Raw genomic sequence first — 25,508 nt, forward strand, 5'->3', positions numbered from 1 at the left:
AAGTCTCTGCGCTGCAGGTAGGAGAGGTCCTTCAGTAGTACTGGTCTCTCCAAGGTCATCTGTGGCATACAGTGTAACTCCGTCTCACCCTGGTGGAGGTAAGTTGCGGGTGATGGGGCCTCTGTAAATGCACGTCGTCGCAGTTTCTCACCCAGTTCTTCATACGCTTGTCTCAGTTCTTCTAATGACTGTGTTGTTGTGTCGGTATGAGTGTGAGAGTGAGGTTGTGTGTGCATAATTGTGTTGTAAGGGTGAGGATGAGATTGTGATGCAGGGTGTAGGATTGTAGTGGATGGACTGTGACTAGGTGTAACGTGTGTGCTACCATCACTCAATGTACCCAAAGGAAGATTAACAGGAGCAACGCCATTAATGATTCTACTTATCAAATCATTTAAAACCAACAACTGTCCCATACCCTCATCCTCAAGTCCAAGTAAGGTGTCAGATTGCATGTAGGAGACTAAATACTCCATGCAGCCTTCTTCGTCATTTGCATTCAGCTCTTCTTCATTTTGACTGTTAATTGCAATGTCTTTTGCAACCTGATAGATGTCGTTGCTTGAGAGTCTGAATAGTTGTTTCTTAATGTCCCATACTAATTCTTTACGAGTTGCTGACATTGTGTGTATTCCTGATGTCCCCTTGTGGTTTGTGAATCCAGTAAGTCAGCGGTGTACTGACTTCGTATGTGGTGTGTTTGTGTGTGCGTGACAACCTCCCGATCCCAGATAAGATTCCCTGATGCTGGTGTGCGATGACCACAGGATCAGCGTGTAGCCCTCTGGTAAGTAGCGTGCGCTGGCCTCAGGATCAGCAGTGCGGCTCCAAAGCGAGGTTAAGATCCCTTTTCTCTTTGGTCTCCCTCCTCGGACACCCACGGATTGACTCCTGGCCTGCAGCAGCGTCTTGTCACCTTGGTCGCGTGGTTCTGGTATCTCTGGATCTGCTCCACTTGGTTGTGATGAGGAGAGATCCCGGACGAGCCCCCACAGTTTGTTACGGGTTTCAAATAGCGAAACTGGAGCAACAAATGATTTTTTTCTCTTTTTTTTTTCTGTGGTTCACTATTCTCCGCTCTCCTAGATGATAGCCCTGGAAAACAGGATCATATAATCAGTGAGTGAAAGAACGAACCGCCATCTTCATCTCCATATCTCTGTATCTTTATTACAAATTTCTCAAATCATGGTATGAAACAATAACATTCCCTTAGAGTAAACATGTTCCAGTTTCAGAGTCCATATGTTAATTTCAGTTTAAACACCTCACCTACGGTTTTCTTCCTTTACTCTCCACATATCAGTGGATGACATATTCCACACTCACATTTACAAAAATAATCATGTCTTTACAAAAATCAACATCACTCTTTCTTTAAAGTGCAGAAATATCACAAGAATAAATCATATTTTAATCTATGTATTTATGTGTATATATATCTACACAATTATTTGTTTCCTTTTTAACTCCAGATATCCACCATAATACTAATGTAATAATGTGAATCGTAAGCCCTCTTTGGCTGTAAATGAATATTCAATTGACTGTACATGAGTCACAACATGAATCATACTCATAGGGAAAACTGTTCAACTTATAACACATTGTTAAACACAGACCAGACACCTAACTGCTTCTGTATAACTTTAGTAATAACTCCCCTTTAAGTTTTAAACCACATACCCCTCTTCTCTTAACATTTACAATAGTTTATAACCTGCCAGGATACTCTAAAAACACTAAATAAAGCATTACCAGGGAGTCAGGGCACCAGTTCACAGATTCACACATTCAGCCATATTATACATCTGTTCTACAGCCGCTAGCGCCATTGTTTTCAAACCCCTTTTTCCCGCGATTACAAACGCGGCTCTTTAACTCGGCTTCACACATCCAAAATTCCCCAATCAACTCATCACAGTTTCAATACATCCCATACACATCCGGAGGAATCAGTTCTTGACATTGTTTTTACTGAATACGAACCTGGAAAACAGGATCATATAATCAGTGAGTGAAAGAACGAACCGCCATCTTCATCTCCATATCTCTGTATGAGAGAAGACGGAAAGCGTTCATCACCTAGGCAACGCAGTGCAACGCTACCCGCACTTTGGTTCCACTTCTTTGGTTCCCCCCCTACATTAGTATTGAAATACACAATGAAAATTGCAGTTTTAAGAAACGCTGCGTGTTATCACATAAACACATGTATTATGAACACTAAACTGTGTTACCACATAAGGGTGTATCACACATTAAATTCAAGGCACTGGTGCTCGCCTTCAAAACATCCACTGGCTCTGCACCAATATACCTAAACTCGTTTGTTCAGACTTACACACCCTCCAGGAACTTGCGTTCTGCCAGTGAACGACGCCTTGTGGTGCCATACCAGAGAGGCATGAAATCGCTGTCAGGGACCTTTTCCTGGACCGTTCCCACCTGGTGGAATGACCTGCCTATCTCAATTTGTGCGGCCGAGTCTGTAGCCATTTTCAAAAAACGTCTAAAGACACATCTTTTCCAGCAACACCTGACCGATCGAGAATAGCACTTATCATTCTATTCATTGTCTGTCTGTCTAATTTATTTATTAAAAAAAAAAAAAAAGAAAAAAAAAATTCTGTTCTGTGCTAGATTAACTGAGACTTGTTACAGCACTTGCATATTCTTGATATTGTTGCCCTTGGACTGCTCTAGCTGCTTCTATTGCCCTCATTTGTAAGTCGCTTTGGATAAAAGTGTCTGCTAAATGACTAAATGTAAATGTAAATGTAAAATTGTGGTAACGAGCCATCCCTAATAGATACTGACCACTGCTAGCCATCACAATTTGGCCCTTATCAAACTCGCTCAAATCCTTACACTTGCCAATTTTTCCTGCTTCTAACACATCAACTTTGAGGACAAAATGTTCACTTGCTGCCTAATATATCCCTGCCTAATATATTTAAATAATTACAATTGTTTTAATTATTTAAAAATGTACATATTTTTTGTGCCTTTGAATAGAATGTCTGCTAAATTAATAAATGTAAATTACACAAAAACATTGACATTTAACAAAACATCCTTGACTGGACTTAACAAACTAAGACATTATTATTCCACATATAATTTTTTTTATTCATTTTCCCAAATGTTTCCCAAAAGGTGTGATCCCCCACTTCCTAGTCCTTTTGGTTTCTCAAAAAGGCTAATGTAATGACATGGCTTGCATTTACATGTCTGAGGCAAATGTCTATGTCATTAATAGTCATGTTTTAACCACATTGGTATTTTATTTATGTTATTCATGGATAATCTTTAGCCAAATAATTTACATGTTTTTACACACTGACAATACATGGATGATAAACTTGTATGATCAACTCATTTTACCAGCTATGTACAAAATTTACTTCGATATGCACTTTTTAATGCCTCCAAGTTTATTTCTCAATTACGTTCCACTGTATATAAAATATTCTCATTTGACAACAAATTCAATTCTCAAGCACAAGCCGTAACTATTTTATAAGACATAACAGTATGAATCTATCATGATGCGATTTGGGATGTGAATGATTTCAATAATGTTCATGTTGTGTGTTTATTAAGTTATTCATTTATTTATTTGCTAATCTGCCCCCTACAGGAAATCGATGGCAAATCCCTTTTATTAATGACTCGTAATGACGTTCTGACCGGACTGTCAATAAAACTGGGTCCTGCACTGAAGATATACGAGTATCATGTCAAGCCTCTCCAAACCCAACATTTAAAAAGTAATGTCTCATAGCTGCTGCAGCCATGTGGACGCATGGAAGACAATCATAGCAGGGAAGCGCAGGGTAACTGCAGACAGAACTAATACATTTTCTGCATCTTAACAAACATGGTGAATTTATTGCTTTTAAAGTCTCATTCTGCTGTACAGGCACATTTACAGTTTTCAGTTGACCTATGTTTAACAGTGTTCATTCAGATTTGACTTTGTGTGCTTGTACATAAATCATTATTGCTTTTAAGATTAAACTGAAACACTAAGAAGTTTCTGTGTAATGCATGATGGAAGTGAGATTGACAGCATTGCCGTCAGAGTTGAGGTTTAATCAGTTTGTTGGTGTTTATTTCTCTTTTTGTTTTTCCAGTTTTAATAGATAAAAAGGTGTGTTGAGACAAATTGACAGCACAAATGATCAAATGTCTGAAAATTATGATAAAGGCTCAACGCATGAGGTTTGTTTGCAGAAATCCTGTCAGAATGACAGTGCTTTGTGCTGCTATTAATTCTGTTTATTTATTTAATTCTGTAACTAACAATGTGATTCCTGATGAATTGGTGAACTGTTGTTGTTGACAGACAGCACAACACTGTGAATCTAAAGCAGTTTGTGATACAGGGTGTTTTAAAAAGAGGAAACAAACGTGAGTGTAGCCTGCAATAAATGGTGCTTATTCAGATTGCTGAAACAATCCACTACCTGGTCCTCATTACAGTGCTGTTTAACTTCCTTTGTGCATGTGAATATTTCAAATAATCAATCATTAAATGTAATAATCAGTTAGAACAAAAACAGTCCTAAAACAGTCAAATCCAAGAAACATTTCTGACATGTATTGGTATTTTTAACTGATGCTGTTTTTGGTCCCACTTTATATTAGGTGGCCTTAACTACTATGTACTTGCATAAAAAAGTACAATGTACTTATTGTGATAATATTGTATTGCAAAACACTTTTGCTGATATTGAGGTGGGATACGGGTAAAATTAGGGACAGGTGTGGTGGTATGGGTAAGTTTAAGGGTAGGGTTAGGTGTAAGGAAAGTGTCAACAGTGTAATTATAAATGTAACTACAGAAATGAATTACAGATGTAATTACATGCAGGTTTTTTTTTTTTTTAAATATATGTACAATGTAAAAACATGTATGTACACAATAAGTGCATTGATCAAATGATTCATTTAAATGTTAGTACATAGTAGTTAAGGCCACCTAATATAAAGAGGGACCCTGTTTTTTTGTTTTGTTTTTCACCCAACTTGATACCTATTAGTGGTATATAAAATAAGATGATAATAAGCCACCTCATCTTTAATGTTAATAATGATTTTCATTGAGTTGGAGGTACTTCAGATCCACTGCTGTACACACCTTTCATCTCAGATTTTATGAATTTGCCAATTTTTATTTAATTACTTATGAGGAACACAGAAAAACTATAGAAATTAAAAAGAAAGTTATAAAGATGAAAACACTGTTTATAGGATGTTTTAATTGAAGCGTTTTTATATTTTTAAAATGTATTTTACTCGTGTGATTTACACAAAAGTCCAATCTGTAAAAAAAAAAGTTATTGAATGTTTAAACAGATAATCCATGCTAGATTGCTTTATAGATTTTATTTGTTTTGTGTATAATGAGATATCTAGTTTGTGAATGTTGTCGTCTTCACATTTTGGCTCGTGGTTTTCTGCGCACAGTGCCTGTGATGTTTCCTGCTGGATTATCGAGAGGAAGATAAACCTGAAATGAAAGCACAACAATATAATGTGTATTGAAATATAAATACATATAAAGCGACACTCCACATTTACTTCATACTCTTATGTTGGGCTAACAAAACATCTCCCAAACATACTTATGCTCCTTTTTGTGTGGTTTGTAAAAATTTGGCAATAAAAGTCATTTTAAGAGTAGCAGCCTCAAAAGTCCTGATTTTGTCAGAGCCTGAAAACTCTGAACTTTGTTCTGTGTCAATACAGAAGTATATTCAGACTCATCTGAACTGATAATCTGTGTGACAGGCTTTTTCCAGGATTTTCTGTCACTCACCTCATCCTTGTTAGAGAGTCCTATTTTTGTCATGTCAATGACAAAATAATGCTGATTTGGCATAATTATCTCCATTTCTTCAATCTATTCAATTGATGACAAGACATAAAAGCAAATGTTTTATGACATTTTCTTAAGTATATTTATTTCTAGTGTATAATTGAGTAACATCATAAAGCAGTAAGCCAGTCAAGGTCATAGGGCTTTGTTTTCAAATCACTAAAGTAATCAGTAGTTATAGTGATGCTTACCTTAGCAAACCCCACTAATAAAAGTCGCAAAACTGAAATCAGTTTGACTTACCTGTGGAATTCTGTCAAGTACCAGAAGTTGTGTATCATACAGAGTTTTCTGAACAGAAGGAGAGTATTCCCCACGATCATAGGGTCCCGCAAACTTCTGAATGATGATGTCCTTAACAGTTTTCCTACAAGGACAATTTCATTGTACAGTATGTATATAACACATAACATGTATTGCATGTCTAAAAGTTTTGCATTTACCATGCAGCATCAAATGCCACGTTCACGTGAGTGTTGTAGCGCCATCTTGCATAAACGGAAGTGCAGAAGAATCTGTCCTTTGCCTCTGTCAGAGTGGTGAAACGATCCCGCAGGAAGCCCTCAAATCCAGACTGAGTAGTCTTCAGTACCTTCATATCTTTTATACCGCTGTGAACCACTGGAGTCACTGCAATAAATTTAAACTTAAATTTGCTCAAATACAACTACAATATTCTTTCCCCGTAGTTTACCCAAAAATGAAAAAAAAAAAAACGCAACTGGCGCGACGATGACATCTGATGTAGTGTAAGCATTTTTTGGTCCGCCGGAAGCTAGATATTTTACTTTATAACGTGTTAAATATGGATTTTTTTTTTTACAAAATCGATTAGCTTCAGAAGGCTTTTATTAACCCCGTGGAGCCATGTGGATTACTTTTATAATAAATGCATCCACTTTTTTTGGTCTTCAAATTTTGGGCTGCCATTCACTGCCATTATAATGCTTGGAAGAGCCAGGACATTTTTTAATTTAACTCCGATTGTATTCGTCTGAAAGAAGAATGCCATATACACCTAGGATGGCTTGATTGTGAGTAAATTATGGGGTAATTTTCATTTTTGGTTGAACTATCCCTTTAATTGTTTTCCTTCCGACCACCATCACTAGTTCAGAATCAAATTTTTACTCACTACTCAGATGTTGTTCGACCTCACAGAAGTGGCAGGCCTCAGGGCAGTTGATAAAAGCATGTGTGTGCTCGACTCCATTCTGTTAAACACACATTAGTGCACTAGTCACTATTACAGTGGCCCGAAAATTAATTTCAAACCAATTTATTTAATAAGAATCAGTAATATAATTCAAACATTTATTAAACAAAATAGCTTCTGCAAACATTTCCGTACTAGAGCTTTTCTCAAAATTGACCACTTTTGTAGGTAATTTCTTCTATGAATTTTAAGTGACTGGTGTCAAGATCATTTTTAGTGGATGTATGAAGTTCCATTTAAGTTCATACAGGTGCAGAGTTACTACAGGTTTAGCTTATCTCATTAAATCAGTAACCCCGGGGGAGCCTCAGGGTTTAGTGCTTAGCCCCCTACTCTTCTCTATATAGACTACATCACTGCATGGGCCCAGTTATAAAATCAAACAGATTTTCCTACATGCAGATGATACCTGTCCTTTTAACTTAGCAACCCACCATCTCAGCTTGTATTTCTGCTCAATTCAGACTGGATGAGGAGATGCCACCTATATAATCTCTGAACTTCTTTAACTTACTACTCTAGTTTACTCTTGTGGTGATACTGTGAGTATTGTTGACTTTTGCACAATAAATTGCGTAATGTTCCTCATTTGTAAGCCGTTTTAATAAAAGTGTCTGCTAAATTGTGAAATATAAATACAAATATCTAATTTGTTTCTGAAAGCCACTGCATTTAGTCTGCTTTAGCAGTAACACAACACCTTTTCCAGTCTCTTCCAGGGAACTTCATCAATGTTGACCCTCACTCTTGTGACATGATTGAATGCTGTGAGGAAATGTTCACTGATATCCAGGGCAAAGCCCTCAATGGTCTTGATCTGCAAGACAAGAGATATTCTTATACAGATGTGGCTTAAAACAACAAAACATCAGCTGTTTAATTGCAAGATGATTAAGTTCCAATTCATAGAAGACGTTGTACACTTTGTCAACTGTGTTGATTTATCTAAACTAATGCTGGTTGGTATTCACTGTAAAAAGCGGACATGTGCAGGAGCGGTTTCTACCTGAATTGACCGTGACAAATTACTATTAACCAAACATAAAAAACAAATATACTAAAATTACAGTATCTATTAGTGTAACCTAATAAAATCAAGTTGATTCAGTCACTCTTATTTATATTTGAGGGGGGAAATATTTAATTAATGTACCTATGTCACTTATAGGAGCTAAATCAAACAAATAAAAAGACCTACTCCTTTTATTTTGGCGAGACCGTGGACAGTGTTTTTGATGGTGTCAGTTGGGATGATATCAGAGTTGTCTCCTCTCAGATAGTCTTTGTGGGTCTTCAGGGTTAACTGAACGTCTGCAATCAGCTCAGTAATGTGGTGATGAGACCCTTCACGGCGGATGTGAAGAACTTTAACCGCATTCTTCCCATAGCCGGTCCTCACAAACTCCACATTCTACATGAGACACATTATTCAATAATAATGTAGCTGAAAAGCATATTTTAAAAGAGGCTGGCATGACACGTCCACACATCTACAGTATGAATGAAAATTTTATTTATTTACCTGATTTGAGGTGGTGGCCATGACTGTAAATGGAGTCACTGCTGACTGCACCAGCGGTTGGAGGAGGTTTACGAAGGAGGTACCAGTTTTATTGTTTTGTAATGGGTCCAAATGATCAATGATCTGCCCCACCTCCATAATCCATACAGAGATTCTGATTTGCTGGTAACCTTTCAAAACAAGCCACCTCTCTCTGTTACCTCTGCCCTGTTTCATTTACACAGAGACTCCACCCCATCCATAACCCAACATTTCATCTGGCCCACTGTCCACCCGTTACCACCTCTCAACCAAAGTTCAACAAATTTTTCAAGGAACAAGAGAAAATCAGGCCTACGCTGGTAATATCTCTGTCAACAGAGTGTTTTAGGAACAGAAAATCTATGCAAGATTTTAGATTGTTGCAATTGCAATTCAGAGAGAACCTGTATAACATGTTGTGTTGTCTGATACCTAAACGGTGTCGCCTCTGTCCTCCGTCACACCGGCTACACCTCAGGTACTCTGGCACCATGTTTTTTTACAATCGCTATATCAATTTTTTCAATACTTTTAACAATTTTCCTAAACTCTTAATGCAGTTAGCACAACACATGTCTGTGAACACATTTATTGTTGCTTTTACACAAAATTCATACTGTTAACACAAATTTGAAATGCTTGAACTGATTTTACACACAAGCTCAACCAAGACCAAAACAATGGATTTTTACTGCCAAATTTACCAATGCTTTAACACTATATGTCAGAACAGATAACACCGTGTTCTAAACCTAACCTTATAGGCTATAGTCAAGGTAAACAGCCGTTTATATTGTGAATTGAAACAAGAATATATCCCCTGTATTTTATTACATTGTTACTGAGAAACAGCTGATTGAAGTTATGCAAATAGCCTATATAAATCACAGCTGATTCCCGTCTAGGAATATTTCAGGTGTTGATGTTCTTTCAATCACATGAGGGCCTCTTTGGGTTTATCTTGTGTGAAAAAGGAACAATATAGAGCAACACAAAGAAAGTAAGAAAAATGCCTGCACGAGGGAGAGGAAAATGAGTACCAGGACAAGGGAGAGGAGTGGGACATGGACAAGGACAAGGGCAAGGGAGGGGAACGCCTGGACAAGGGCAAGGTAGAGATTGAGGAGTTAGAATGCATGGTGGCGCTCAAACAAGAACCAGAATTAGGGTAACTGATGAAATAAGAGCTACTATCATAGACCATGTCATAAACCACAGGCTACCATACAGACAGGTTGGTGACCGAGTAAAGCCAAATCTCAGCTGGGACACAGTGGGAACTATTATCCAGAATTTTCGAGAAACAAACAGGTCGGATATTGTATAAGGGCTTCTCCTACTGCAGTGTAAATACTTTTACCATGTATTGCAGTGACTGTATGCCTCTGGTCTCTAATATGTAACTGCATTTTGTCTATCTAAGGATTAAAAATCTACCTCCCTCAGGGGGCAGAGGAAAGCTCGTAAATGTAGAACAGGAACTTGCTATTGTCAACATGGTGATTGCTGATAATTAAATAAAACTGAAGGGCATTCCATGGGCGTATAGGCCCTTTTTATTTCATTTATAATTTAATTAACAAGCAAGAAATATTAACAAAGTAATATTAGTAATAAATGTGTGCATCTAGCTCTGAGTAAATAAAAAAGCTCAACTTTTTTCAGCCTGTATTGGGCATAAGATTAGTAATGAATGTGGGCATATTGTGAATTCATTTAAATGGACTGCATTTTAGGGATGTGGAAATGAAGCCTCATGAAGCAGTGAGGCTTTACCCTGACTGTTTCGGGAAAAGATTCAAAGCTTCGAGAGTGTCAAGAACAGCGCCATCTGGTGCTTATTTAAAATAAAGCAGGCAGAAGTCTGTGGAAGAAGCTCTGTCAGATGAAGCAACCACAACACACTCCATCTTTTCAATGCTATGTGTACAAATAAAAGCTTTATATGTTTGTGTTTAATGTGTCCAGTAAATAAATTAATTTACCCATTAAAGTGTGTCAATAAAATATAATATGAGCTTATATGATTCAATAAGATGTAACCTAGGCCTACTCTCTCTCTCTCCACACACACACACAAAATAAGGACATTGTGTGATAGGATCATCTGTAATTAAATGTGCTTATGACACTTGGCAGTGATAGTGCTTGTGTAACAGTAGGAATGGCAGTAAGGCAAATATTTTACCAAAATACAAAGACACAACTCCAACAAACAAAAAATAATAAATAGTGACAAATAAATGTTTATCTAAATGTAATATATTATTTAACTTTCAAAGTACAGCACTCTCCTCACAAAACCATCAACCAGACTGAGGCAACAAGGACTTGTTAAGTAAGATCTGGGGGTTACAAGTAATAATAAACAGCCAATATCCTAATATGCATACTAATAAGCAACTAGTTACAGTTTTTCTTGATTGCTTTGATGCAGCCGTCAGCTCAAACTCCACATTTTCAAATTAGTTAACACACAGGCCTAAACAGTGGCACTCATGGTCAAAATGACACATTTTGTTTGCAAAAGGCTGTAACCGCACCAAAACATTTAAAATATGCAACAAAAGCAAATTTTGCCTTCAAACAACACAACTTGCACACAAGTATATGAACTCTTTCAGTCAATCATTACACAATTGACAATAAAATACAAAATACGGAACTCAGTGCACCATTGCTTGTCATTGTAGCCTATTGCCAGTCACATTTGTTGTCTTTCTATATAGGCTGTGTCAAATTTGCCTTTTGGCAAAGAATAAGAAATGCTTTGATGCATTTTTTATTGATTCCATGACATTCATTTTTTTTCAAACCGTGTCTGAAAACTGAAATACTGTAAATATTACAGAGAATACATGTAAACCAAAATACAGTAAAGTCTATTGGAGTATAAGTCATAGCCACTATTGATACTCAGTCTCTTCTGTCGTGATGATGAGGCCACATGGCCTCATCCACATTACATTCAATATCCTCTCTTGCAATGGACCCAGGGAAAAATCTTCTTGCATGCCTTATCCAACCTTGACATTCCTCTGCACCTATTTCTTGGGCAGCAGCAGTCATTGCATTCAGCAGGGGCATTTGCTCAGGGATGGTGATCATGAACCTTCCACCTCCAAGCACTGAAGAACTCCTCTATGGGATTCAAAAATGGGGAATATGTCATCCACCTCGCACACAGACTCCTCTTCCTCTGACCCCTCTACCTCTTCCTCTCACTCTCATCTGCCTTAGACCTCCTCCATCCATGCTGGTAAAGAACAACACAGACGTGGCACCTTTTTTTTATAAGGCCTGCAGACTGATTGCTAATTGAAGATTTTTGTAAAGGAGTGTCAAACAGGTGCTTCAGTGATTTCATACTGATCTAGGTAGTTTCTAATAGTTAGGAATAAATGGTTTCTGTTTGGTTACCATAGCTAAAACAATGGAGTTTGGACTGCTTGAATGACATCCGCGTTAACTGTTTTGCAAAAGGGTGGGGAAAATGTGTCAATCCAATGAGAAAGGGTGAACACATTTGCAAGACGTGTCTTCTGCTCTGCTGAGATAGTGATGATGAAAACTGAGTGGATCCTAGTTTCTTTAACCAGGACAAAGCAATCAAGAAAAACTGTAATAGTGAGAATTTGACCCTAGTCTTACCAATTTTTTTTCTCTTTCATATCCTCACTGGGGGCTGAGCCCCCCTAAAATGAAAATCCTAGAAACGCCCCTGGGGCATTCTATAAAGCTACTCTGAGATGGGTCATTCATTTTTTGTATTGAATTTCTGCTGCAAAAGAAATAAAATGCATGCATTTACTAAACCCAACAAAACAAAAATGTAGAGGGGCTTCAAAAGAGACACAATCTATGATCAATAAAGTATAAGGGCAGACCTGACACAATGCAGTTTCTGTAATTCCATTTAGTGTTAATGTTTTTATTACATTGTGCTATGATTGACTAAATGTCCCTGTTGGAAGAGAACATGTGTTAGGGTTTTGGTAGACATAGTGTATTGTGTTAGTGAATTATTGTATTTAGAAAATTTGTGTTGGAGTTTAGTTTACAATGTGTGATTTTTGAGAATGAAATGAACCGTTTTGGCAATTGTGTGATGTCATTCTGTGTTGCGTTAAGTGTTTTGCTACTGCCTGTTCGCACAGTATTATTATGTTTTGGAACTTTATTCATCTTCTTCGTCTGTATTTCTGCATTCACTCGTGACACTCAGGGGAGAGCGGAGCACAACCTAACGCGGGGTTAGTTGTAACACACATAGTTTAACATTTTCCACACATGCCAGCATGATGAAACTACTAGTTGCCATGCATAACAACACTATATAGAGAAAGAAATGTGCCAAAACTAAAAAATCTTTGGAAAATATCACTGAACATTTATTTAACCATAGCAAATGTACACTTAAGTAAATTTTTTCATGTTTTTTTTTTTGCTTTGTTATTGTTGTTTATTTAAATTAGACAAATCTGATATTATTTTAATCTTATATCTGTCATTTAAGATTTGAGAGAGTTCTTTAATGCTGATCTAACCAGCAGAAGACACGAGCCGGGTTTAAATCCTTGCGCAGATGGAGCATGTTCTAACACTGCGTTACATTGTGCCCCTATTAGAACTATGCTATATTCTATACTTTTATTAATTCTGTTGAGAAACCATGAAAAAGATGTGACTGAGAGTCAATGTTCAGAAACGATTATTATGTTTTGAACTATGTTGTAGCCTAAAGCCGTGTTTTGCGGTGTTTGTTGTCATTAAAAAATGCCATTATTTTAGTTTGTCTTGTATATTTTTTTGATTGTATCAGATAACATTTTAAGCTTTCATATGGTCATGTTACAATGTGCCCCTCACATGTTACAATGTACCCCACCCATGGGGCATGTTGTCACAGTTCACCTCCATTCTTTCGGGTTAAATCAAGAGAAAAACAAAACCACATTATTGTACTAGACGTGTGAAATTAATGTGGAAAAAATATCTCCCCTACTTGACCTTAATTTACACAGTGATAATTCTACATTTCTAAACAAACAGATTTTCCCATTCTCTTCAATATGCAGAGATAGCAACTTAAGACTGCATCTCTGTCTCCAGCTGCATGATATCGGTCATGAGACAAACTTCCTCTTTCTTTTATAGAGCAGCTGTTATGATTTCTCGGCTTAATTTTTTAATTTAAAACTGGAAATGTTTGGTTTGCTTTGAATCATAGATTGAAATGTTCATGATGTTTCAACTCTGTGTGTGTATCTTGTTGTTTTTGATCAGTTTCTCAGAGGCAGTGATATCCTGCTTGAATGAGGATGGCCAGCCGGTTGACTGGTAGGTTCAAATCTTTGCTTTCGGGTTTAGGCTTAGTTTATGATTACACGTTTGACAGTTTCTGTTGATATTGATCTTACAGCTATGCTCTGTAGTGTTATAAAGCAATGTTTTACTACTGTTTTGCTATTGTAATTCTCTTATATTATTTTAAAAGGTTCATTATTTACAAACTTCCCATTTACAAGATGGAGGTTAAGGGAAGTGGAGTAGATTACATGTATCTGGATCCATCCGTCATGGATTTTCAGATGAGTATGCATACAGTCAACAGCAGTAAAGGAGCTTTAGGCAGAACATTGACACAGCTTTACTCTGGATATACAGTAAGAAGCTCTTTGAATAATGCCATTCCTCCTTGCTGTTCCTCAGGATTGTTTCAAAAGTTTATTAAGAGGCACTTCAAATCTTTTAATTCTTTCACTGGTGTTATACTGTATTGTGCATTGATAACACTGTAATGACACTGTACTGTACGCAGATTACTGTACTTTCACTTTTCAGTCCAACAGCTTATCCTATATGCTTTACAATGACGCGCCACCAGAGCTGAAGTACCCAAGCAAGTATGGACATACAAAAGGTAATTTTGTTTAAAGGTCCCATGGCATGAAATTTTCATTTTATGAGGTTTTTCAACATTAATATGAGTTCCCCTAGCCTGAATATTGTCCCCAAGTGGCTAGAAATTTTGATCGTTGTAAACCGAGTTCTGGGTGTCTTTCTCTGCCTTTGAGAAAATGACAGCCCAGACGAGCTGATCTGGAATTTTCCTGTTATGAAGTCATAACAGGAACGGTTACCTCCCTTTCCTCCACCCAGAGAATTTGGCACGCCCATGCGAGCGCCATATTTGTCCTCGAGAGATCATGGCTTGTGAACGAGTGAATGCTGGCAGTTTCTCAGTGTTTGGATGTATAAATGAAAACATAAGTCTTTTTTCAGTTCCTTCTGATCTGTGATCAGTGATTTCCTATGTGTAGCTAATTATTCAAGTTCACATAGAACTTTATTATTCGTGCACACGCTGCGGCTTCTCTCTCTCCCGACAGAATGGTGTTTTCGTGTTTTCTATCTTGTCAGTGTCAGAGTCAGTGTTTTTGTACGTCCTCATTGCGTCTATCTGTTCTAAAATGTACAGTCATGAGTTTCTGCTCAACATCGGCAGACTCACATCTCTTTAGAGATAAACCTCACACACGCCGAGGCTCGGGCTGGCCTTCAACATCCCCGACCCCCAGTACTGCATCTGGCCCACAGTGGAGGCACCATACGCGGCGCGAGATTAAGCAGACGGGGGGTAAGCGTGAGGGTATCCGGGCTAGCCAGCTTTCCCCACAATAAACTGGATTACATTCGATTACTGCTGTTGTGTCTTTGTTTGCGCTGTGTACTCAATGCGCATCACTGACACTTTTCATATGATAGGAAAATATCTAAAAATAATGCTATAATCAACACTTACTCGTAACTCGTTCATCTCGACAGCTGTAATGGTACATTGCATTTGTTACAAAGTTGGTAGAATAAGGATGAAGACGGGCTCGGCGTGACTGGGACTCGTGTTTATTCAGAACTCTCAGATACAAACAAAATAAACTCACGCTGGCAGCGCTCTCACAAATCAGTAGTTACTATAAATAACTTTGTTAGCAATCGCTCCGTCTCTGGTCCGTGATGTCCGGTTCGCGAACGAATCATTCTTTTGAACCAGTTCTTTTTAGTGAACCGAACCAGTTCACCAAATCGGACTGAATCGTTCTAAACGGTTCGCGTCTCCAGTCAGCGCTAATCCATAATTTACTAGAGTTAGTAACTTTCTGACATGAGTGACAGTCCCTCCGACTAGAAATAAACGAATAACCTGTAGTAGGGATGCCACAATTCTCAATATAATATTGAACCATTCGGTACGGCCTTCACGGTTCAATATGCGCCTGTGAATTGCGGTTTTTCGGTTTTGCATTTAATTAAGTATTTTTCCACAAATTCTATCATTTGCCTCCATCCCAATATACTGAACAACGCGACATACATTCACATCACACGTTAGTGGTAGAGTTATACTCACGGAACACTATAGTAATTCACAATCACGAAAGTTCATTATTTGCGTGCGTTTTAAAGCCTTGCCGGCGTGTGCGCGGTTTTAAAATGCGCTTTTTCCGAGCGCGCGCACTAAACGCTTGTCAAACTCGTGATTGCTGGACTGTCATCTTACTGCGCTAATACTATCAAATACATACAAGGTTTACATAAACACAGTCGGTTATGTCTAAAGTGAAAGTAAAATCGGCGCGTGTCTGTATTAGATGCCCGCAGGTCTTACATTGACAGCGCAGCCTATAGTGAACACGCTGTCCTTAAAGGGACAGTTCACCTCTAAAATTATGTCATTATTTACACACTCTAATATTGTTCCAAACCTGTATTCATTTCTCATTTTTGAGTGAACTATCCATTTAATGTTAATGCAACAACAAAAGACAAAGAGAAAATCACTCACTGCTCTTGACTGAAAAACTTTAATAGCTTTAATAAGAATCAGTGTATATTTTATAGTGAAGTCTATGTAGTGTTTTATTTTTACTTTTTTTTCATTCAATTTTATACTTAAATGCTGCTGTACAGCTCTGAGCTGCCAGTGTAAATCTTATATATTATATTATATTATATTATATTATATTATATTATATTATATTATATTATATTATATTATACACTAGGAATGTGTACAAGGGTTTTTTTTAAGTAAAGTTTTAAGTTTAAGTAAGGTTTTTCAATTATTTTAAGTAAATAGTTTTTTTTTTCTCCTTAACCTCTTGCTGTTCCTGTCGCTTAAGAATAGAATAGCAAAAAACTGATGTGACAAGCCATCAGAACCGAACCGAACCGAAAACCGTGGTTAAAAACCGAGGTATCTATTGAACCGTGGATTAACTGTATTGTTGCATCCCTAACCTGTAGTATATGCTAGTAACTACAACAGTTCACTGAACTGAGAGGTACTGACAGAACTGATGAGAAGTGAACTCAGGTCCATCCGTCTCTCTGGTAGCAGGCTCGTGCCTGGTAGACCTCGTTAAACCACGCCCCCTCCGCTACAAGATCTGATACTCATTCAAATGCAAAGATGTCAGCCAATCACAACAGTGGCCATTTCTACTGAAGTCTCACAGCAGACACGCCTCTTGAAACAGGGTATTCAGCCAGAGGGCAAACATCAGTATAGAAAAAATGCCTTTTATTTCTAAATTATGAGATTTTATGATGTAAAAATCATACTAACAATATAAGTACACCACAGGAAACATTATAAAATAATAGAAAAATGCCATGCCATGGGACCTTTAAATACTCACTTAAAATGTAATGTAAAATGTAAATGTAACGACAAAGCTGAATTGTCAACAGCCATTACTTCAGTCTTCAGTGTCACATGATCCTTTAGAAATCCTTCTAATATGCTGATTTGGTGCTCAAGAATAATTTATTTTTATTATCTGTCAGTATTATGTTTTGTTTTGTTTCTGTTCCCTGTCATATGTTCCCTGACCTAGGGTGCGTCTCAATCAACTCCTTAGTTCAGTAGTCTGGGCACTGCTATCTTTCAGAATCCTTCCAGTGCACTGAAACGTTTGCGCCCTAAAAAGTCCCTAAATGCACCGCAAAACTCAGGGTGCATCAATGCTCACTATGTTCCAGTTCTGAAGCGCAAAACTTAAATCACATGAACCAACTCACTACACATATAATGACACATGATATATGTTTTTAAAAATAGAAAACCCTTATTTGATTGTATTTCAGCATAGACATTGTTACACAGGTAATAAACACAATCTAGCTAACATTTATAATTTATTTATGGCAAAAATGTTGCATGTATATGTAACAAGCAAAGTATTTATCATAATGTACTTTAAATAACATTACAAGTAATGTCAGAAAGATTCTGAGTTATGGTACGAAGTCAATGCCTTTTAAGTTTCGTTTGTGACAAAATGTCATAAATTAGGATGTTTTTATTTATTTTATTTTTTTTGCATTTTCTAATCAGTCCCCTGTAAAGCAAGTTGACATTATTGCAATTAGTGAATATTGTTATATCCGTACCATGCAAAATAAAGTTGTCATGACAGAAATATATTCGCATATATCTACTTTCAAAACCAACTTAAAAGGTTAGTTCACCCAAAAATGAAAATCAGCCCATTATTTACTCACGCTCAAGTCATCTTAGGTGTATAGGACCTTCTTTTTTCAGACGAATACAATCAGAGTTACATTAAAAAATGTCCTGGCTCTTCTAAGCTTTATAATGGCAGTGAATGGCTGTTTCTGTTTTGAAGTCCATAAAAGTGCATCTATCCTACGTCATACGCTGGAACGCCACTCTTGTGAACCTGCTTACGACAGTTTGCAGAAGTTTGTAAAGTTTTAAATATTTTTCTTACACAAACGCATTGCTTTGCTTCAGAAGGCCTTTATTAACCCCCTGGAGCCGTGTGAAGCACTTTTATGATGGATAGATGCACTTTTATGGACTTCAAAACAGAAACAGCTATTCACAGCCATTATAATGCTTGAAAGAGCCAGGACATTTTTAAATATAACTCCGCTTATATTCGTCTGAAAGAAGAATGTCATATACACCTAGGATGGCTTGAGGGTGAGTAAATCATGGGCTAATTTTCATTTTTGGGTGAACTATCCCTTTAAGTAACTCAATAAAAACCCAGGGAACTTCATGCAACATGCTGAAATCCTTTAAAAAATGTGTCCAGTCCAGTCTGTTTTTAAGACTCAAATTAAATTCATTCAAGCTCTCTCTTTAGTTTTACTAACATTAAAATAGCAGGCTTCTGATTTGCTCTGTCAATGTGAGTAGCCTAATCAGTTATAAACAAGGTTTCATGCTAGATGTAACTTGTATCTAACTGCATGAGGATTTATGACTAATTGTATTGCCATGTATATGATTTTTGCAGGAGTGCTGATGTTTGACCAGTCTCAGGGATTTTGGCTCACACACAGTGTTCCTCATTTTCCTCCATTTCCAGAGAGAAATTACAGTTTCCCATTTACAGGAAAATACTATGGCCAGACTCTGCTCTGTATTACATACAACTATACACAGTTCCCTCAAATATGTGAGCACATGTAATGCTTATTGTATAAGTTATTTTGATTTAAAGAGTGGTATAATTTAGTGCTCACAAGTCTGAAATAAGTTTTCTTCTCTCCTAACAGCATGGCAGTTAGCATATCTTAATCCACGTATGTATAACTGCTCTGTCCCTGTGGCATTTCGCCCAGATATTACAGATATGGCAAACATTTGTGATGGTAAGACACCGGTCTTGAAAAACAGGAGGAGTCTGCAGAAGCTGAAATCAGTTCGAGGACAAACTTTTTTCAGTTTTGCCAAATCATACAACTATGTGGATGGTGAGAGCTCTTAAATTCAAAAACTCTTCTGCATATTTCGATGAGGTAGCCCAACATAGCAGTTTATTGACATTGCATTATTCCAAAGTACATCACCGTGTTTAAGCAAATATTTACATTGATTATGTAACCATGTAAGACTCAAGTTCAACCTTTTTTCCTTCTATTTTCTGTTTTTCTTATAGACAGTATATTATTACGTTACATTGTATATATTTTTTTATTATTCCTCACTACTCACCATCATGCTATACACATTTATTTATTTAACAGAAATATATTAAAATATATTTGCAAAAGCTGTTAAATATAAGTCATATACTGTAGATCTATCTAATACTTTTAACATTTTAATAAAACTTAAAGGGATAGTTCACCCAAAAATGAAAATTCTGACATAATTTAGTCACGGTCTAGTTGTTCCAAACCTGTATGGATTTCTTTCTACTGCTGAACACAAATGAAGATATTTGGAAGAATGTTTGTAACAAAGCAGATTTCGGCTGCTGAGATCTGCTTAACATTCTTCCAAATATCTTCCTTTGTGTTCAGCAGAACAAAGACATTTATACAGGTTTGGAGCAACTTGACCGTGACTAAATTATGACAGAATTTTTGGTTGAACTATGTACTATTTGGGTGAACTATCCCGTTAAATACATGGGAAGAGTAATAAAGCTAAAACGGAATCGGTGTGTAGAACTAATTAATGAAACTAACTAGGGAACACAGGCAAACAGGAACAGGGAAAACAAAAACAAAACACAATGACACTAAACCAAAACAGAAGATACATGTTACAAATAGATACAATGGGCATATTTTTAAACTAATACTAAACATACAAAACTTTCTGTGAAACACAAAAGCAGAAATCATGAGGTTATGTTTTCCATGCAATAGCCATGAATGAGGACTGAGACGTTTAAGCTTAAACAGAAGCATTGATTGCTTTAAAATATATATACAAATGTCTATAATTTTAGTCTGTTTCTTAACCAAATCTGTCATATCCACTTCAGTAGATTGTGGACTACTTTTTTTCAAATACATTGCATGAATGCTTTAGTCCCATTCATTGCAAAGGAAAGAAAAACAGACAGTCTTTTAAATTTCTCCTTTTAAGTTTCACGGAAGCAAGACTTACAAGGTAACACTTAACTTAAAGCCTTTATTTATAATGGATTATAAAGGTATTTATAATGTATGTCATAATGCATTATATCTTTTCATAAATAATTGTAACCAGAGTTCAAATGCATTATATTGCAATTATTTGCAGATTTCTTGTTGCATCTGAAATTTGATTGTCAGAAGGTGTGTTCTGTGAATAGATAAGTATTATAATGTGATCAAATCATGAGACCATACAATGCATTATAATGTGCATTACAAGGCACAAAGGCACTAAATACTTTTATAATTTAGACACTAATGCTAAATGCTAAACATTCTCTACAGATATTTACACAGGTTGGGTGGCTCAAGCATTGGGGACAGATCTGCTGGTGGAATCATGGCTGCATCAGGCACATCGACTCCCCTCTAACTGCTCACTTCCCCGGCATGTGATGAACATTATCAGAGTTTGTCTCCCAGGACCTCAGATGTTTAGAAGCTACGAGGATCATTCTAAGTGGTGCGTGTCCTATGCTTTCAAAGACCAGTGGACATGTCTGGGGGACTTGAACAGAGACAGTGGCCAGACTGCCAGAGGTGGTGGGCTAGTGTGTTCTCAAAACTCAATAATTTATAAAGCTTTCCGTCAAGCCATGGCTGGGTATAAACACTGCTGAAAAAAAAAGAAAGTAGGCTGAACCAGTTCCAGACTTTGGAGCATGTATTAATATATAATTAATGCATGGGGGTTTTTATACAAGTTTGGACTTAAACCCAGATGTAACTATAAAAGTCGATAAATGTGATCGTAAAATCCCTTAAAATCATGTATGTCGCACGGCTCACGCCTGTGAGTTCATGAAGTGTGTTTACCTATTTACTTAGCCTATAATTTGCAGTTGTGTGATAGATAAACAGCAGCGATGCAAAATTCTATAAAAAGGACTTTTAAAAACTTGCATTAACGGGGGAGAGAACCCATGCATCAGACTGCAAGAAACAGTAAGACTTTTCAATTCCAAGCGCAGGTTAATTCTGTAAAGCCAGGAACACGGCATCAATGTCTATCAGTTGTGATAGTGTAGGGGTAAGGTGTGTGTTATGAAGTTTTGATGCAATTCGACCTGAGGTTCGAAGCCGGCTTTTGACAAACTCGCTGTACTTCCTTTTCTCATCACATATCAGATCGGAAAGGCATTTATTTTCAGATAAAAATGAAGATATTGGAATATTGGAAAAGTGCAAATAAAGGGTCTAACGTTTGTTGTAACCGCTGCTCATGTTTTGTATGTGCGTGGACAGGTAGTAACTACAGTTTTGGTTTATGTTGACAGTGACAAGTGTGAAAGTGCACACTCACTTTTGCCCAGGCCCGACCAAAAATAAAATTCTGCCTACGCCCTTGAGTTGGAGATGTTACTTTGTGAAGAAACACCACGCAAACACGTAATACGCATACGTGAACATATAATCAACATCAAATAACCTTGCACTTTGAAACACGTTTTCAAGAGCTTGCATTTTCAGGCCACCAAAATGTTGTTGTTGTGTAAATGAACGGCCAAAACGCAGAACAAGTTTTCCATTTACATTTGAACATGGTGTCATAAACACCCTTATTTTGAAGAGCATTTTCTATTCATATTGTTCCTGGTGTTCATTTCCAGAGTTTAGTTTGTTTCCATAGCTGCCTTGGTTGTTTCTGGTATACTTACCCTCGATAAGTTTTCATATAAATTCATTACCTGTGTCTGGTGTTGTCCTTAGTGGATGTTACGAGTGTAATGTTTTCAGTTCTGTTTTGCCTGCCTTGCTCCATGTTTGGATTTTCTCTATTTTTACCCATGTCTCCTTGTGCCTGAATTTCCTTTTTTTATGTTTGTTAATAAACCTATTTTTGTTGCAATTGGATCCAACTCACGTCTTTCTGCGGCTCTTCATTCACCAGGGGTGGATGATTGGACCGTTCAGGAATCCTCATTAAAAAAATGTCCATGGGCACTATGCATCCCAAGTCTGGTGTTCCCAAGTCCGGTGTTTCCAGCACTCCCAAATCTGGTGTTCCCAAGTCCGGTGTTTCCAGCTTTCCCAAGTCTGTTGGTCCCATGTTCGGTGGTCTCAGAGCTTCCAAGTCTGGTCGTCCCAAGTCCGATGATCCCAAGACCAGTGATCTCAGCACTTCCAAGTCTGGCACTCCCAATTCTGGTGGTCCCAAGTCCGGTGGTCCCTAGTCTGGTGATCTCAGCAATTTCAAGTTCGGTGGTCCCAAGTCCAGCATGGTTGGAGGTCCTTCCACTGTCATCTGTGCTGCCTGTGATGGCTACCACCATTTTGTGTGTGCACACATGTTGGCAGTTCCTCCCGAAGCAGTGGCGACTACTGTCACGGCCAAGAAGGCCATCTCTGAACCCTCTGCCTGCCCTGACACGGCCAAGGAGGTTGTCTCTAAACCTTCTGCCTGCCCTGTCTCTGGATTGAAAATCCCTTATCATGGCCACTTAATCCGTCCGTAAGAGCATCAGTAGCACTGTTAGTATCTAGTGATGAGTACTGATTAGGGGGAGTAAGTTGGTTACGGCGAACGTTGAGTGTATGTTGTGTCAGGTTGAGGTTAAGAGTGAGGAGAAAGTGATCTAAGGTAGCATGTGTAAAAAAGGTTCAATTGGTTACCTGATTTGTGAGTAGCCACAGTGGACACTCACATGTGGTCAAACAAGGCAAGCAGAATGTGGAAGTCAGCAGCCTGGGTTTTTTCTAGGTGGATGTTGAAGTTTCCAAGTACTACCAGAGGAGTACCATCCTCAGAGAAGGATGAGAGTAACATATCCAAGAAGTTACCGCTGACCTTTCTATTCCTATTTTTTCCGGTGTCCACTTCATGTGTTTAGTTTGTTTCCATAGCTGCCTTGGTTGTTTCCATAGTTACCCTTGTTAGTTTCCATAGCGATTCATTACCCTCACCTGTCCCTTGTTAGCCCCTGGTTATCCAGTGTAATTATGCCCCAGTGTTTCCTTTGTTCAGTGCCTAGTATTGTCCTTAGTGGATGTTACGCATATGGTGTTTTCAATTCTGTTTTGCCTGCCTTGCTCTGTGTTTGGATTTAGTGTGTTTGCCCACGTCTCCCTGTGCCTTTTTCTTCATTTATTCATTTCTGAAACTCCTAATGTCACAATAAACAATCGTCCAAAAATATGTCTAATTTTATTTTTTTTTACCACATTTTAACATTGTTTTGGTTTGAGAACACTTGAGAGGTACTTTTGCTTAAAAAAAAACAATAGCTGTTGTTATGGATTTAATGCATATACCCTAATGAAGTTATAATGATCTTGGAATAGCCCCTATGAGGTCATAATGAACTGAGAATTGTATTGGAATATAAAATGCACAATGAAATTGTAATGATTCTGGAATGCTTTTTCCACTTATGGAGTATTTTGGAACATAAGTGTATTGAACTGGAGTGCATTGGAACATAAATTATAAAAATGTATGCTTATGCATTCAATCTATCATCTATGCAATCTATTCAATTCTATTTTGGTGTCATTTTTACTCTGCTTGCTTTTTCCCTGTTTTCCTGTGGTCCCTAGTTAGTTTCCCTGGTTGTTAATTAGTTTCCAAACAGCTTATTCTAACCCTGCTTTATATTCCTGTAAGACCGCATGAATTCGCTCCAAGGATCGGTAGCAAACCGCGGTGAAGGCCGCACGCGCGTTCAGTGTTTCAGCTATGAGATAGAGAGAGAGAAAGTGAGAAAGAGAGAAAGAGAGAGCCAAAGAGCAGCTCTCTCTAGAGAAAGCAGAGAATCCAAAGAGGCCGAACTACAGTTGAAATCCTGTTTTATCCTCCTCCCTGATGTCACCAAACTCAAATATGACTCTTTTAAAACCGACCAATCAGACCAAACCGTAAGACGTTTGAAAGTAACCAATCAGACGAAACTTCTCCCATTGTACCAAAGGTGTGAAAAACATTTAGCCAGCAAGCCATTCTTTTGTCCTTAGAAATCCCAAATGGCGCTTCTGATGAGGTTAAGGGGGGAGGGGGTTGAGTCAATTTCAAATATCTTGGTCATGACTAGGGCTGAACGATACATAAAATTTTCATTGTCATCGCGATATGAACTCGCGCGATGAACACATTGCAACAGACAGCCTGACACTATGAATAAGGGAAAACAGTTTATTAGCCTACATGCGCCAATCTGAGTAAAGTATTCTGAATACTTGATGTACTTCCACATTGAATTGCATTTTATAAGTGTAGGAATGCGGCCATCAAATCCTGCTTACTAAACATATATTATAAAATATTTAGCTAACGTCAAACAGGGCCATCGGCTCTTGGGCTAGTAAATCAGCGCATAGGAGAATGTAAAGTTGCACGTCAACTAAGCTGGTAGCACCGGCGGTGGTCGGCCAAAACACTTTTTTTTTGTATGTGAAGCTGTTTTACGTGAATATTATGACACGAGTGAAGCACAAAGCTTTATTTACAAAATAAATAATAGGTTCGCAATTAAATGTTACATCACAACCATGGAAACATATGGATTCAGGCCGAACTTTGTGTGGTGAGCCAAATTTAAGTTTGCTTGCGTTTTGCTATCTGGTCACACGATTTTCCACGAATTTAACAATAGGCTTACTCCAATTTATTCTACTGGACATGGAATCTCTTATTTATTTCCCCAAATCCTCATTTACGTCTCTCACAGGGGATTACACGTTTCTTCCTTGTTTGATTTATTTAGGAGTAGGCTATATTCGCATCATTTACTGTGGTAAAGTAGAAAACGGAGTAGGACAGATACATTTTAATTCAAACTTTACTTTATTTAACACAGTTTGTGCTTGCTATTAGACTTGGTCAAGTTTATGTGTATAGCGTATTACATACATACATACATACATACATACATACATGCTTTCTCTCACAGCGCATAATC

The 25,508-nt window shown here is 37.5% G+C and overlaps 3 protein-coding genes across 7 annotated transcripts in view; 2 read left to right on the forward strand and 1 right to left on the reverse strand.

Moving 5' to 3' along the window:
- samd13 (sterile alpha motif domain containing 13) overlaps window positions 1–3,787 on the forward strand; it is a gene marked incomplete at its 3' end in the record, with an annotated part of 30,474 nt that extends 26,687 nt beyond the window's left edge. For both annotated transcript variants that reach the window (XM_079843968.1, XM_079843969.1), the window contains exon 4: window positions 3,644–3,787. In XM_079843968.1, coding sequence (XP_079700094.1) covers window positions 3,644–3,787 — 144 coding nt within the window. The remainder of the gene's footprint in view (window positions 1–3,643) is intronic.
- Window positions 3,788–3,869: 82 nt separating this feature from the next.
- Window positions 3,870–25,508, reverse strand: part of uox (urate oxidase) — a 31,163-nt gene continuing 9,524 nt past the window's right edge. For 2 of the 3 annotated variants that reach the window (XM_079843964.1, XM_079843965.1), the window contains exons 3-9: window positions 8,302–8,514; window positions 7,804–7,920; window positions 7,023–7,101; window positions 6,331–6,517; window positions 6,131–6,254; window positions 5,828–5,911; window positions 4,895–5,518 (exon numbers count right to left, since the gene is read on the reverse strand). In XM_079843964.1, the coding sequence (XP_079700090.1) occupies window positions 5,444–5,518; window positions 5,828–5,911; window positions 6,131–6,254; window positions 6,331–6,517; window positions 7,023–7,101; window positions 7,804–7,920; window positions 8,302–8,514 (879 nt within the window). In that variant the 3' untranslated portion in view covers window positions 4,895–5,443. Of the gene's footprint in view, window positions 5,519–5,827; window positions 5,912–6,130; window positions 6,255–6,330; window positions 6,518–7,022; window positions 7,102–7,803; window positions 7,921–8,301; window positions 8,515–8,625; window positions 8,857–25,508 lie in introns of those variants that run through there. The other variant, XM_079843963.1, reaches the window with a different exon arrangement.
- Window positions 13,751–23,742, forward strand: dnase2b (deoxyribonuclease II beta). Of its 2 annotated transcripts, XM_079843962.1 has the most exons (7): window positions 13,751–13,986; window positions 14,144–14,312; window positions 14,491–14,569; window positions 18,978–19,139; window positions 19,240–19,437; window positions 20,899–21,076; window positions 22,505–23,742. In XM_079843962.1, the coding sequence occupies exons 1-7, from the start codon at window positions 13,883–13,885 to the stop codon at window positions 22,512–22,514; spliced, it is 900 nt and encodes a 299-aa protein (XP_079700088.1). In that variant the 5' UTR covers window positions 13,751–13,882; the 3' UTR covers window positions 22,515–23,742. The 2 variants fall into 2 exon arrangements, with proteins under 2 accessions (XP_079700088.1, XP_079700087.1); XM_079843961.1 differs by lacking the exon at window positions 22,505–23,742 and having other exon boundaries at window positions 20,899–22,466.

The sequence above is a fragment of the Gobio gobio genome (assembly GCF_949357685.1).
Source record: "Gobio gobio genome assembly, chromosome: 19".
NCBI lineage: Eukaryota > Metazoa > Chordata > Actinopteri > Cypriniformes > Gobionidae > Gobio > Gobio gobio.